Below are 12,688 nucleotides of genomic sequence, written 5' to 3'. Positions count from 1 at the left end.
TGGTTTTCTCAAAATATTTAATGAATGTTAATTAGTATTCCAGGGCATTTTTCTGCAATAGTATCCTTATCTTGCAAATGGATATATTAATGTATGAGGTTGTTACGCCCATGGTCATACAACAAGGTTATGATAGAGCTGAGGAAAAAAATGCACTTGCTTGTTCCTATGGACTTGGTCATTACAGGGCTGTGCATCCTCCCTGGTTAGTATCTCCTTGCCCAACTCGCTGGCACTGTTGATCTCTCTTCTTAGGTGCCAGCGACCTTTACAGGTTCTTCAGACTTTGACCGTTTCAGTTCTTCAGACTGACCGTTTTGGAAGCAAGTCAGAAATATACTCTCTAGGTTTTGTGCTCCACTGAATGATGCTCATGGGTGAAGTTGATGCATTGTTTCCATACGATTCCTAAGACATGTGCACAACATAGTAAATGCTCAGTTAGCTTAGACTAAGCGACTTTGTCCCTCTTTTTATGTAGTTGCCTGTCTAATGCAAAAGCACCTGTCTGAGTTTCAGAAAGTGCAGAAATGTGCAGGAGTGATGGTCTATTCGTTGGGTTGGAGCTTCCCTAAATGATAGTTTTCCCTCAGTTCCCTGTGCATTAGTAGGCAAACTGGGCAACATGCATGATGTACGTGAGTATTTTGGCATGAAGTTTGCACTGCAGGCTTTTTGAAAAGATTGTGTCTTTTTATACACTAGCTTTCTCATGACCTAACGCGTTTAAAGGAGCATTATGAAAAAAAGATGAAAGATTTGATGGCAAACGCTGTGGGAGCAGTAGAGATTCAGCAACTAAAGCAAAAACATGAGCTGAAGGTAGTGTAGTTGATTTCTGTAACTAGCTATGTTTAAATGATTGCTTTTTCCAACACAGACAATAATTTGTATGAAATGTGTTCTAAATGTGCTGGATTATTAAGCAATTTGTCTTAAAACTACTTTGTCAAGGACCTTTTCTCATGCTTATTTTTAATGGTAACAGTTTTAGACGATGAGATAGGGCATTATCCTTTCCTGCTGACTGGTGCTCTTATCCCAGAGTGCAAGCCAGGAGTTCCATCCCAACACCTGAGACCTGGGTGTGCTCCACAGGGCCAGCCTGACCAGCCTCTGGCAGGCGTGAGCAAATTGCAGGAGTCAGAATCTCAGGGCTCTCTATTCTGAATGGAGCCAGTATGAAAAGTCTGGGTTTTGGTAAAAGCTTCATCTCAAATGGTTAAATTGCCTGATTGCAGCAAGACAGCTTTGTGTTCTGATGTCACTGATGATGTCAGCACAGCTCTGACAGTGGGGATTTTTTCTCATGGTGGCATTTTGGAAAAGCAAAAGTACAAAGCAGTTTTTTTTAATGAATGTTTCCTAGCAAAACAACATTTCATCATTATTTATTTTTTTTGCATGAAATTTCTTTTTGCTGTGGTAGTGTACTATAAAATTATGCCATTCTTAAATAAACCAAATTTTTCAATTAATATAATTACTAGTTGTAACATTTTCTGCAAAAAGAATGTGATTATTTAAGAATATAGTTAATATAGAACTGAGCCTAGTGGATTATCTTTAGGTCAGAAATACTTTGGCATTGGGGGACGTTGGAAGAAGGATGAGAACCCTGGCTCTTAGTGACCTGTTTATAGTATTTATTTGTTACAAAATGTAAAGCTGAGCATTTAAGGCTGTTTTCAGTTCAGATGTTTGATGCAGAAGGGTTCTTAAGGATTTCTGCTATTTTTAGGCTTGCATACAATATTGCTATGAAGTGTGTCCCTTTCTTTATGTTTGGTTTTATCAAGAAGATATACAGGTGCTCACATCTGAGCTTTGGTAGATTTGTGTACTTACTGCATATTCATTTGTCTTGAGGTTATACTTGGCAGTGTTCCTCTAAAGATATTTTGATCAAAAGTACATGCATGGTATGCTCAATCATGTTCCTATTATTCACTGAGCATGTAGACTGTATTTTTTATCTTGCAGATGCAAAAGCTTATGAGAGCTGCTAGAGAAGGTACCAAAGATGGGCTGGAAAAGACAAAAGCAGCTGTGAAAAAGGGTCGTTCTTTCATTAGAACAAAATCTTTTATTTCTCAAGGTATGTGCTAATTATTCTGTGTTTGTTACTGTCTCTAGTCATTTCTGAGAAAGGAAGTGAATGACCTAGCAGGTTTTTGTAGTGGGAGCTGAGCGCTGGATGATTAAATCAGCATTATATCAACGAAGTATGGTATAATGTTCAGTTCAGATGACAGTATGGTCAGTGCAGCTTCAGGAGTTTTGGGTTTGGGGCCAGAACCTGAATGACCTGAGGACTACAGAGAAGGGTCCACTTACAAACAACAACAAATCACACCAAATTGTGTCATAAATTCTATCTAGGTATTGGTGTATGGAAGTATGGAACTGGAGTTAGGGTACTAAGTCTGACCAATTCCCTCCATTGAGTAATTCCTTCCTGAATGTCAGGAAAGTCTGCTGTTACGATGTGATTTTCAGTGGAGTGAGAGTTGACTATTTAAAAGGTTTGTCATGGCCAAGGGATAACGAATGCTTTCCGTGCTTAGGAGTGAAAGTAAGGGAACGAACTGTTCTGCTTTATGACAGCTTGGTGATTTTTGATGAAAGCTGAGTTTGGATTAGGAAAACAGGAAGTGGTCTAAAATAAAAAAGCTTAAAGTATTTGTGTTCTTTCTCTAGTCAAGGACAAACATCAGCCCTCTGTCACGAGCTTCAGCAGCAGCAGTCCACAGTTAATTTTTGCAAGAGGCAGGGGGTAGTAACTGAATATAAACTTATTTCTTCTTCAGAATAAATCTGAGTGGTAGTATGTCCAACTAATTGAATAGCTGTACCTTCAGAGCTTGCAAAACTACAATTTTAGGAAGCAAAAACCACAAGACTGGAACTAGACAATTTTAGTGAGGAAGCTAACATAAATCCTATATTTAAAGACTAGTACACACTTTATATCCCTGTCATGACTTCTAACTGCTTCTGAACTTACCTAATTCACAGGCAGAAAATAGGAATTAATTTCCACAAACTTTAGTGATAAAAAATGTATCCTCAGCTTCTTTCTGTAGCACAAGAGAAAATTAGCAGCTTTAGCAGGGCAGCGTTATGGTGGGCCTGGTGTTCCTATTTACAGATCTAGAGATGAGGTAGCACACAGGGTATCTGTGGACAGTTTAATCTCCTAGCAACTTAACAAGTCACCAGGCAGCTAGTGCCAAATTTGTCAAATAACCTCTTAAATTCCTCCCAGCCAACAGATCTGCTTCCCTTGCTTCTGTTTTTGTTCAAAGACTCAGTATCTCATGCTGTTCTTTCTTTTCTCTCTCCTTTGCTGTGTCTGCTGGTTTGGCTGACTGTGTACTGCCACCTATCACTGCACTTAGGTGATGCTCTTTGCTCAGAAGTAGTATGTAGGGGAGCAGAGCAGAATCCCTTAGTGTCATATCTGACAAAAACTAACATTGTGGTATGTTTGGTTACTTAGTTTAGTGATGCAAGGGTTTATAGAATTTTTTAACCTGGACCATATTATGAATGTGTTTAATTCCTTCCAAAGGCCTTTATTTCAAAACTGGGTCCCTGGAGCTGTAGGACTTTAACCCTAGTTGTCATCTCCTGTGATGTGGACAGCCCTGCACTCCTGGCTGTGAAGAGGGAGTAGAGGTCAAGCAGAGCATGCATAGGCTGTCTCCTGCCTTGTAGATTTTAGGATTCTGAGAAGCCTTTGAAAGTTGTTCTGTATTGGAGCACCTATTGGTGGTGGTAGTCGTGGGATTTCACAGATGATACATGAATGCTGGGAAGTGACTTTTGATAAGTGAAAATGAGACTGCTGTGTATTTACTATGCTTGTGTTTGTTTTTTTTACCTCTTTGTGTCTACGTGTTATAGAAGTTGACATTTTGGTTTTTCAATTATTTGTAGATAATAGATCATCATGTCTGGAAGAAGAAGAGCTAAATTTATTTATTGATGTGGACTGTATGCATACAGAAGCAATTATGACTCCTATGCCTGAAGGATTATCACAGGAGCAGGTAGTAGGCTTTTGAAAATAACTGTCTTCTGCCTCTTTTTCCTGCCCTTCTACTCTGCATCAATGACTCCCAGGTGCCTTTGCTTTTAAATCATATTGGCATTTACCATAAATTAGGTGAACATAAAATTCAGAACTGAATAAATAGTTTTTTGGAAATGGTATGTGTGCATGTAAGTGCATCAGCCCTGAATTCAGCCAGAGATGCAAAATGCTGTTTTGCATTATATAATTACCTATATTATTATTTCATTACCTGAACACTTAAACTAAATAGGATTGCTTTGAGTGAAAAAGAAGAGTTTAAACATTTGTATTGAGTCAGAAAATGCTGCTCCAGGTTTTCTGTTTTAAGTGTAGAGAATATCTGATGTACTCTGAATCTTAAGGTCTGTGAATCTTAAGTTTTTTTCTGATTAAATAAACAACTTGCAATGAAGTCAAGCCTACAGAAGATTATATTTTGCTATTCTCCACTTCAAACTTTATAGTCACTGTGGAAACCACTTCAAAAACACTGAAATCATAATCAGTTAGAAATTTTGGCTGAAAATAAATCCTGTGCATTTGTGTTACTGTGTTTTTACAACAAGTAATAATGGTTTGAGAGTTTTTTGCTTCTTTTGGTGTCATGAGTTGTTCAGTGTCTTCAGAAAGTGAGGAAAAACCAAATTAGGGGCTATTTGAGGAGAGTGATGTAAGTTTTGTGGGTTTGCTTGATGAGGTTTATTTTTCTAATGCGATTAGCACATTAAAGTGCTAATCTTGGAACAATGCAGCTATCAAGCTGTGTGTTACATTACCATAAGATTTCTTTATAGTGTAAGATCTGAATGCTGTCTTTTTCCTCTCTCCATATATGGGTTTGAAGTTTTTGAGTTTCACAGGTTTCTTTGTAGGTCTTTAATAATAAGCATACCCTCTTTTGGAAAAACAGAGAGCTCTTAGTTTGGAGTAAACTGGTAGTTGTTTTGTAGGTCATTATGTTTGTTGCTGTAGTGAAGCAGTAACTGCAGTTAGGGGATACTGTGGCCAGCTGGACATACAGGTGTCCATGGGACCAGGTGGGATGACTGAGGTTAAGGCCTTTCTCTAAGATCACAGGGATCAGATGACTGATAAATGTCATGCCCATCTTCAAGAAGAGCAAGAAGGAGAAAAACTAGGGCTTGGCTGGCCTCATATAGTCTGTGTGAAGATGATGGAGCAAATGATCCTGGGAGCTATTTCTGGGTTTGTAAGGACTGGAGGGTGATTGGGAGCAGTCATCATAGGTGGACCAGACTCCATTTATGCCTGACCAGCCTGAGTCCCTTTAAGATGGCAGGCTTGCAGAGAGGGGAGAGCAGAGGGTTTTATTTACCTCTGCTTTAGCAAGGCTTTAATGATCTTCTGAAGTACCCTTGAAACCGTATAGGTGAGATATCATTTGTATGGATGGACTAGAAGGTCCATCCCAGAGGACTGTAGTCCAGAGTACAGAGTACTGGTGGGTGACCAGTGTTAATGGTGTCCCTTAGGAGCAGATAGAGGGACCGTAGTGTTTAATGGCTCTGTTAAAGATCTGGATACCAGCTGTGGGCCACATTTGAATGCAATTCCAAAGTGGAGGGATGCAGCAAGCTATGTGTGGGTGGGTTGGGGCTGCTGGTCACCGTGGCTTTGGCGGGCTGGGGTTGACAGGAAACTCTGGCAACACAACAGAGACCAACACAAATCCCAGCTGAAGGACGAGGTAGCTCTGTGCCACGGCTCAGGCCGGGGTCAGCAGACTCTGCAGCAGCCCTAGGCATCTCGGCTGGAGGGAGTGAAGGCCAGAAGCCCCATTCAACCTGATCGCCTCTGTTACAAACAAGATGACTTTATGAATGTGCGTGTTTTAGACAGCAGGTGGCATGATAGCTTTTGTTTAAATACTACATCCTGTGTTTGGTCTCCTTTTAATACTGGAGCCTGAGTTCTTATGACAAGTTATGTTTTTATGCTACTGTTACTAGCAAAAGTATGAATATAAATGTCAGACTTGCATACAAGCCTCTTGCAAGTTGTGCATAACACAGTATTCCTATTGGAATAAACTGTAGGCATTGTTAGTTAACTATTTTGTGTATTATAGAAAAATCCCTTTTTCTACATACGTTTATTCTTTTCAGAAGAATGAACTGTGGCTGAAAGTAGGTAGTATCCTTTACCAGAGCAGCTGATATATTATATCAAATAAGACACTGCTAAATCAGTTCTAAACACAAATTAGACACAACTAATTTTACCATATATATCTTTAAGTAAGACCTCAGAGAATTTTGAAGTCTTCCCTCAAAATGCCAGCACTTGAAAGAAAACCTTTGCATAACTTAATTTAATAATAACTGCACTTAACTTAATAATGCAAAAGACAAGTGTGGAGAATTAAAGCCAACCATGGGAGAGGAGGCAAGGAGGCCATGGGGATCAGGAGCAGAGAGTTGGCTTAAAATAGCAAAAGAAGCAGTTTTGGTTTCCCTTGTAGTTGTGGAAAGTGGTTTGATCCTGGCTTTGTGCTGTCTTCTCCTTCAGAGTCCTGCATTTGAAAGCCCTGGGATGAGCTGGATTAGGAAATGGATTTAGGTGAAAACAGATCCTTAAAACCAGCAAGAAATCTTATCAGTAATAGTAAGAAGTTTAAATTTTAAACCAAAAAGGTTCTCTAGTCCTTCCTGTCATGTCATCTGCACATGCATACAATGTGTGTTTCAGCTGAGTTGTGGAAGCAGGAGGTGGAGAAGGAGGTGTGATAAATAGCCTGTAGTTTGTAATCGTGAAATATGCTGGTATTTCCTGAAGCTCTCACAACTCTATTAATTGGTATGAAAGTAGATGAAGCAGGGTTTTCACTTATGCATGGCAATGCCCAAAAAAGAAAGCTGCCTGACTTAGATACTTTCGCAGTGGTACAGTTTATATGACCTTACCTTAAAAAGGCAATTTATGTTTGCTTGTTTGTCTTTCAGGTTGCTCCTAATACATTTGTGAAATGTATTAAAAAAAGAATATTAATCTGAAGACTGATTTTTGAAAACTGGTTACCTGTTTTGTTGCAGCAATTGACCAGTGTAGCCATGTTATCTATACACATAATCTTTTATATTAATGCTTAAACATACGCATCTGAAATCAAAATACAAGTTTCAAAAGTAAAGTTTGGAAATGCAACAGTCAGTAAAGATTACAGATATGGATGCAAGAAATGTTATTTCCTTTAAAATAAATAAATAATTTTACAGTAATACTAAATATAATTACTTTTGAAGAGGTACAGTATTATTTTATTGTGGTTCCAGTATTGAATGAAATTGCTTTGTGTTTCTAGGGTTTTAGTAACGTTAGAATTTTATCATCAATGTTCCCAACTGTGATGAAAATGTTATCTGATGAGAGGTTCAGACAAAATTTTGTTTCTTTACAGGTTGTAAGAAGGTATATTTTGGGCTCTGTAGTTGACAGTGAGAAGAATTATGTGGATGCTCTCAAAAGAATCCTGGAGGTACCTTAGTATCTTTTGCATTTTATAATTTGGAAATTTGAAAAATAATTAAACCCTTAAGGAATCTGTAGTATGACTCGCATAGATTTTGCTAAAGGTGCTTCATGCCAAATGTTTTGAAATTTTGTCTGCATACTGTTATATAAGTTTTTTTTTTCTTCTTGCAGAAGGCCCCTTTTTTTGTTAGCTTGTTTAAATCTATTTATGCTTTTTTTTTTTTTTCTCCCCTCACAGCAGTATGAGAAGCCTCTTTCAGATATGGAACCAAAATTATTGAGTGAAAGAAAACTTAAAATGGTCTTTTATCGAATTAAGGAAATTCTTCAGTGCCATTCAATGTTTCAGATTGCGCTGGCGAGTCGTGTATCTGAGTGGGACTCTGTTGAAATGATTGGTGATGTCTTTGTTGCTTCAGTAAGGAAGTGCATCTGAACAGATAATCTGTTTATTTTAGGCTTGTTATTCCATCTTTGTGTCTCTCTGTCTAACTTGGTCACTTTATTCCCATGTTCTCTAATGCCTGTGGCAACTGTCAGAGTATGTATATACCATCCTGGTAAGAAAACTGACACAAAGACATCTTTGTCTTGGTTGGCAGATGTGAAATAATTGTGGGCAATTTTTTGAGGCTTTGGTCAAGCTTTCAGACATTTAAGTAAACACTTCCTTTTTGTGAGGAGATAGAGATTCACAAACCCATCAAAATTAGGGTGAGATTGAGACTTTTTAAAAGTACATAGTCATACATGTTTCTTGGGAGTAGAAAAAAACACAGTAGGTGATGTACTGAATTCCTGAATTTGAACTGAGCCTGGGGCACAGATAAAGTGTATTTGTGGAACACTATCCTACCCTGAATAAAAGTCCATCCATTAAAGGACTGAATTAAATGAGAGAAAACAAGTGGCCTGGGTTAATAGAAAGACATTTTTCCCACCACAAGTGGGTGGAGAATGCTGTCAAAGTGCTGGTTTGAGTACTTTGTTTTGTTGCCACTCAGCTGCTGGAAGTTACTACCTTTCCATGCCTGCTGTAAGAAAGCTTAGATCCGTGTCTCTGAGTGCTTTGGCCCCATTTCAGTCAAAATGAAACGGTTGCTACAGATTTGCTGTTTAAAGTAAACCTGTCTTGTTTTGACTAAAGCAAGTTGAGTAGCATTAATGAGACCATCTTTGCAGAAGAGAAGGATAAAATTACTAAGAAGGCAATGATCTTACCCTTCATATGTCAGTTTGCAGGCCACACAATCTGCCTGCTTTCCTGGTAAAGCCTTACCAGCTGAAGATGGAACATGAAGGCCCTGAGACTCTAGGGGTTCACCAAATCTGGAAGATAGGCAGTAGTGAGATGATCAGAGGTTCCCAGCAGCCACTTTCAATCTCAGTGGATGCCCTTTGATTTCCCATAGTCCCCAGGCTCTCTCCTACTGTCATAACTAAGATGAAGCTATTTTTGTAAACTTATATTTTTTAATTCATGGCTGTTACATCTTTAGGTAGATTCCTTGTCAGTCAGAGGTTTGAATATTTATGCTTTCAGGGATCTCTTCTATTTATAGTTAAAATATACAATTTTATGTTTTCAGTTTTCAAAATCAATGGTGTTGGATGCCTATAGCGAATATGTAAACAACTTCAGTACAGCAGTAGGGATTCTCAAGAAAACGTGTGCTGCCAAACCTGCCTTTTTAGACTTCTTAAAGGTGAGTTCAGTCAATATTAAAAGAGCTTGGCATGTGATATAAATAAGCGGGTACATATTACAAGTTAGGAGAAAAATACTGTGTATTGTGTGACTGTTTTAAGGAATTTGGTTTTATGGGTTTGGAACAAAAAAATCTCCAGAGGATTCCCTTCCACTACCATATTTTCAGAAAAATCCCGTGAGGTTAGATCTAGGATGTATTTTGAAGTGCAGAGTGGTTTTGTTGTTCAGATCAACTTATTGGCGTTCGCATGACTGTACTTGGAAAAACACTGGAATTCTTTCATAGCAACTGAGCTTCAAATAATAGTTCACCATCTGAGTGAACTCTTATTTGAGATTTCTTTTACTTCAAATTTCTTTATTGTATTATGCAGAGTAGTTAACTAGATTTCCATTCCACAACAATTTCCTAATATTTTGAAAATGATGTTTCCAGTTTGGGGCTGGAATTGAAAATTGAAATTTTCTGTGCAGAATGCATGCTTCCCTGATGATTTGCATTGAGAGCTTGATACATGCAAGTAAAAGGGCTGCAAATCCTTAGGGATGATACCTTACAGAGGGTACACAAAATCCATTGCGAGGCTTTTAGGCAGTGATATTGCTGAGAGCCTGGAAGCTTTTCTGGTCCCATTCCTCGAGAGTCCTGGATTGAATTGAGCCTCTCGGAGCTGTGACCCTGTCAATTCTGTTGTAGAGGTCCACCAAACACTGAAATTGGGTGCCCTAAGCAAACTAAATAATGAAGCTCTCAGGTTGCCAAGAGGAGGGTGGCAGAGGGACTGATTCCTGATATGTCTTCAGATTCTGAGATTAACTAGCAACTTTTTTGAGTGTGGCCAACACAACATGGGATTATATTCTAGAAGCCTTAAGCAGCATGAAGATCAAACTCTAGTGAGCATGTAGTTACTTCATACCTCTCACATTGTTAAAAGCTTATTGCTCCAATAAGGCATAATTTAAACCTCCCATCATGGCTTGTCATTGCAGGCACTGGTACTACTCAGAGCTGGGGACTCTCCATCCAGCTCCGAGGACAGAAAAGATTTCTGTACCTTACTTTTTTTGTTTGCTTACCATCAGTGAAGACCAGAATCTTCACTGCTGTGGTCTGGGGGAAAAAATAAATATATATTTGTGGAGATAAATATGGAAACAATTTGTTGTGAGGCTGATATTTGTAGGAATAAATAGCAATTTAAGCACAACACCAGTTTTGTATTATTTAGGTTTGCTTTGTTTTTTATATTGAGTATTTTCTCAACCCTCCTTGTTTCGGGTTAGCTATGATTCTGGCCAAAATATTTCCAAATGCTGAAATGTCTTATATAAACAGGGCTTTTCTGCACATGCACATAAAATCTGTATAGTTTTATCTGCCAGCCTCAGTAACCAAAATAATGGATTCTTACATTTTTCTTTCCAAACATAAATAAATTTTCTTAAGTTCCTTTCAATAAAGAAAATGAAAATATCTTTCTGCTTACATAGCACTGAGATTATGATGTTTTCCTTAGATTTCCTCTTAAAAGCATACAGGTAGTTAGAGACTTAGAGTCTCTTAGCCCCAAGAAACAGAGTAGCAATAGTAAATTATGGACTATAAATCAACAGATCACTTTAGTTTTTAAAATGTAGGACCTTAAACAAGTACGTTCCTTTTGTTGTGCTCGAAGTTAAGCAGCTGTTTCAGTGCACTGTTCATGTCAAAAGCATGATTGTGCTGTATCAATGCATGTATAAGGTGCTGTATTGCTGGTGTGGCTTTATCCCAGGAGTATTTATTTATTTAAGGAGGATATTGCAGTTTAGTGTCATGCCATCATTTTAACAGAATGATAGAATCATCAAGGTTGGAAAAGACCTTCAAGATCATCAAGTCCAGCCGTCCACCCTGCAACCCCTAATCACTAAACTGTCTCCCAAAGCACCATGTCTACCTGTTTTTTTTGACACCTCCAGGGATAGTGCCTCCACCACCTCCCTGGGCAGCCTGTTCCAACGCCTCACCGCTCTTCCTGTGAAGAAATTTTTCACAGTATCCAATCTGAACCCTGCTGCAACTTGACCCCATTTCCTCTTGCCCTATTGCTAGTCACTAGGAAGAAGAGTCCAAATTACATAAAAGAATTTTCAAGAAATGTTTTCCTTCCATTTTGTAACTGGTGGAGATACACTCACAGTAGTAAGCAGTGTGGCTTTCTTGTATTGCAGCAGTGCCAGGAGTCAAGCCCTGATAGAATTACTCTGTATGGTTTAATGATGAAACCTATCCAGCGCTTCCCACAGTTCATTCTACTACTGCAGGTAAATAATTTTATCAAAGGGAAGGGTTTATGTGCTTGTTGCATTCTTACGTGGTTTTCTTGTGGGATTGTGTGGTAGCTGGCTCCAGGTGGAGGAGCACACTGCAGTGGAAGTGACCACTGGATCATGGGGAAATAACAAAGAAAAAATGTGAGTGCATCATAATGTTGTAGTCTGATCACAGGAAAGGCAGTAAATACACTGCAGGAAAATCTTAGTAAACTAAATTTACTCTAGATTACTTTCTAGATTAGATTAGCTTGTGATCACTTTGCAGTTAAATCATCGTTCAAATGTGTGGCTTTTTCATTTAACTTCATTAGCTAATAACACTTCAAAACACCACTAGGAACTTTGTGGCATAACTTTCCATTTAAGAAAATTACAAGAGGATGTCATTCACATGTTAGATTGTTCAGAATATATTTGGAATGTGTAACAAAAGCATGCTCTTTCTGCTTGGCTCACAGAACCTGCTGGACTGTGTTGTAGCTTTCTTCTGTCTTGCAGTGTCTTGTTTTCCTACCCATGGAAACTGAGGATTTGACAGGGAGTCCTCAGGTCTATGCTGGGAGGTGAGCTGCAGGAGGAGCACAGTTCTCCAGTGCAGACCTGCTCCAGACCAGCTTATGCTGTTTGTAACTTCTTTCAGACCATGGCAGGTCTATCCCAGTGAGTGCTCCGAGTTAGCTGTGTTTTCAGGTGCTACAGCTTTGGGATACAGGTCCAGAAATTACAGTAAGAGAAGGAGCAGAGGTAGTCACGGGGGAGTATGTGGGTAGCTAGCTGTGGCTAGAGTGTGTGAGTTAGAAGAAGAAATGGAGTGTATTGCAGCAGGAAGCTGTAGTGAATATGTAGGGATTTTTAGTACTTCTTAGGAAAGAAGCAAAAATGTAATTCAAATTGTTCCACTGCATGCCTACAAAAAGGAAGGATATTTAGAAGCTCTTGCAGCCTCCAAGAAGTACTGTCTCCTGCTTTGGTATGAGTGTGCTGTCAGTGTTTTAGAGAAGAATAGTAGCTGTAATAAAGATAATACAATGTTACTATGATAGTAAATATCAGAAAAGCTTAATTTTAAATCATTATTTACA

At 38.7% G+C, this 12,688-nt stretch overlaps 1 protein-coding gene across 4 annotated transcripts in view; it reads left to right on the top strand.

Annotated features, from left to right (window-relative positions):
• Positions 1 to 12,688, top strand: part of ARHGEF10 (Rho guanine nucleotide exchange factor 10) — a 118,997-nt gene that overhangs the window by 38,980 nt on the left and 67,329 nt on the right. Inside the window, exons 9-15 of one of the 4 annotated variants that reach the window (XM_051615825.1) lie at positions 706 to 822; positions 1,984 to 2,098; positions 3,943 to 4,055; positions 7,500 to 7,577; positions 7,815 to 7,991; positions 9,163 to 9,279; positions 11,502 to 11,594. In XM_051615825.1, the coding sequence (XP_051471785.1) occupies positions 706 to 822; positions 1,984 to 2,098; positions 3,943 to 4,055; positions 7,500 to 7,577; positions 7,815 to 7,991; positions 9,163 to 9,279; positions 11,502 to 11,594 (810 nt within the window). Of the gene's footprint in view, positions 1 to 705; positions 823 to 1,983; positions 2,099 to 3,942; positions 4,056 to 7,499; positions 7,578 to 7,811; positions 7,992 to 9,162; positions 9,280 to 11,501; positions 11,595 to 12,688 lie in introns of all 4 variants that reach the window. The other 3 variants (XM_051615824.1, XM_051615826.1, XM_051615827.1) reach the window with 3 other exon arrangements.

Source organism: Apus apus, chromosome 3 (genome assembly GCF_020740795.1).
Source record: "Apus apus isolate bApuApu2 chromosome 3, bApuApu2.pri.cur, whole genome shotgun sequence".
Lineage (NCBI taxonomy): Eukaryota > Metazoa > Chordata > Aves > Apodiformes > Apodidae > Apus > Apus apus.
Note: the sequence above shows the minus strand (reverse complement) of the source record. Positions and strands in the feature narration are given on the sequence as shown.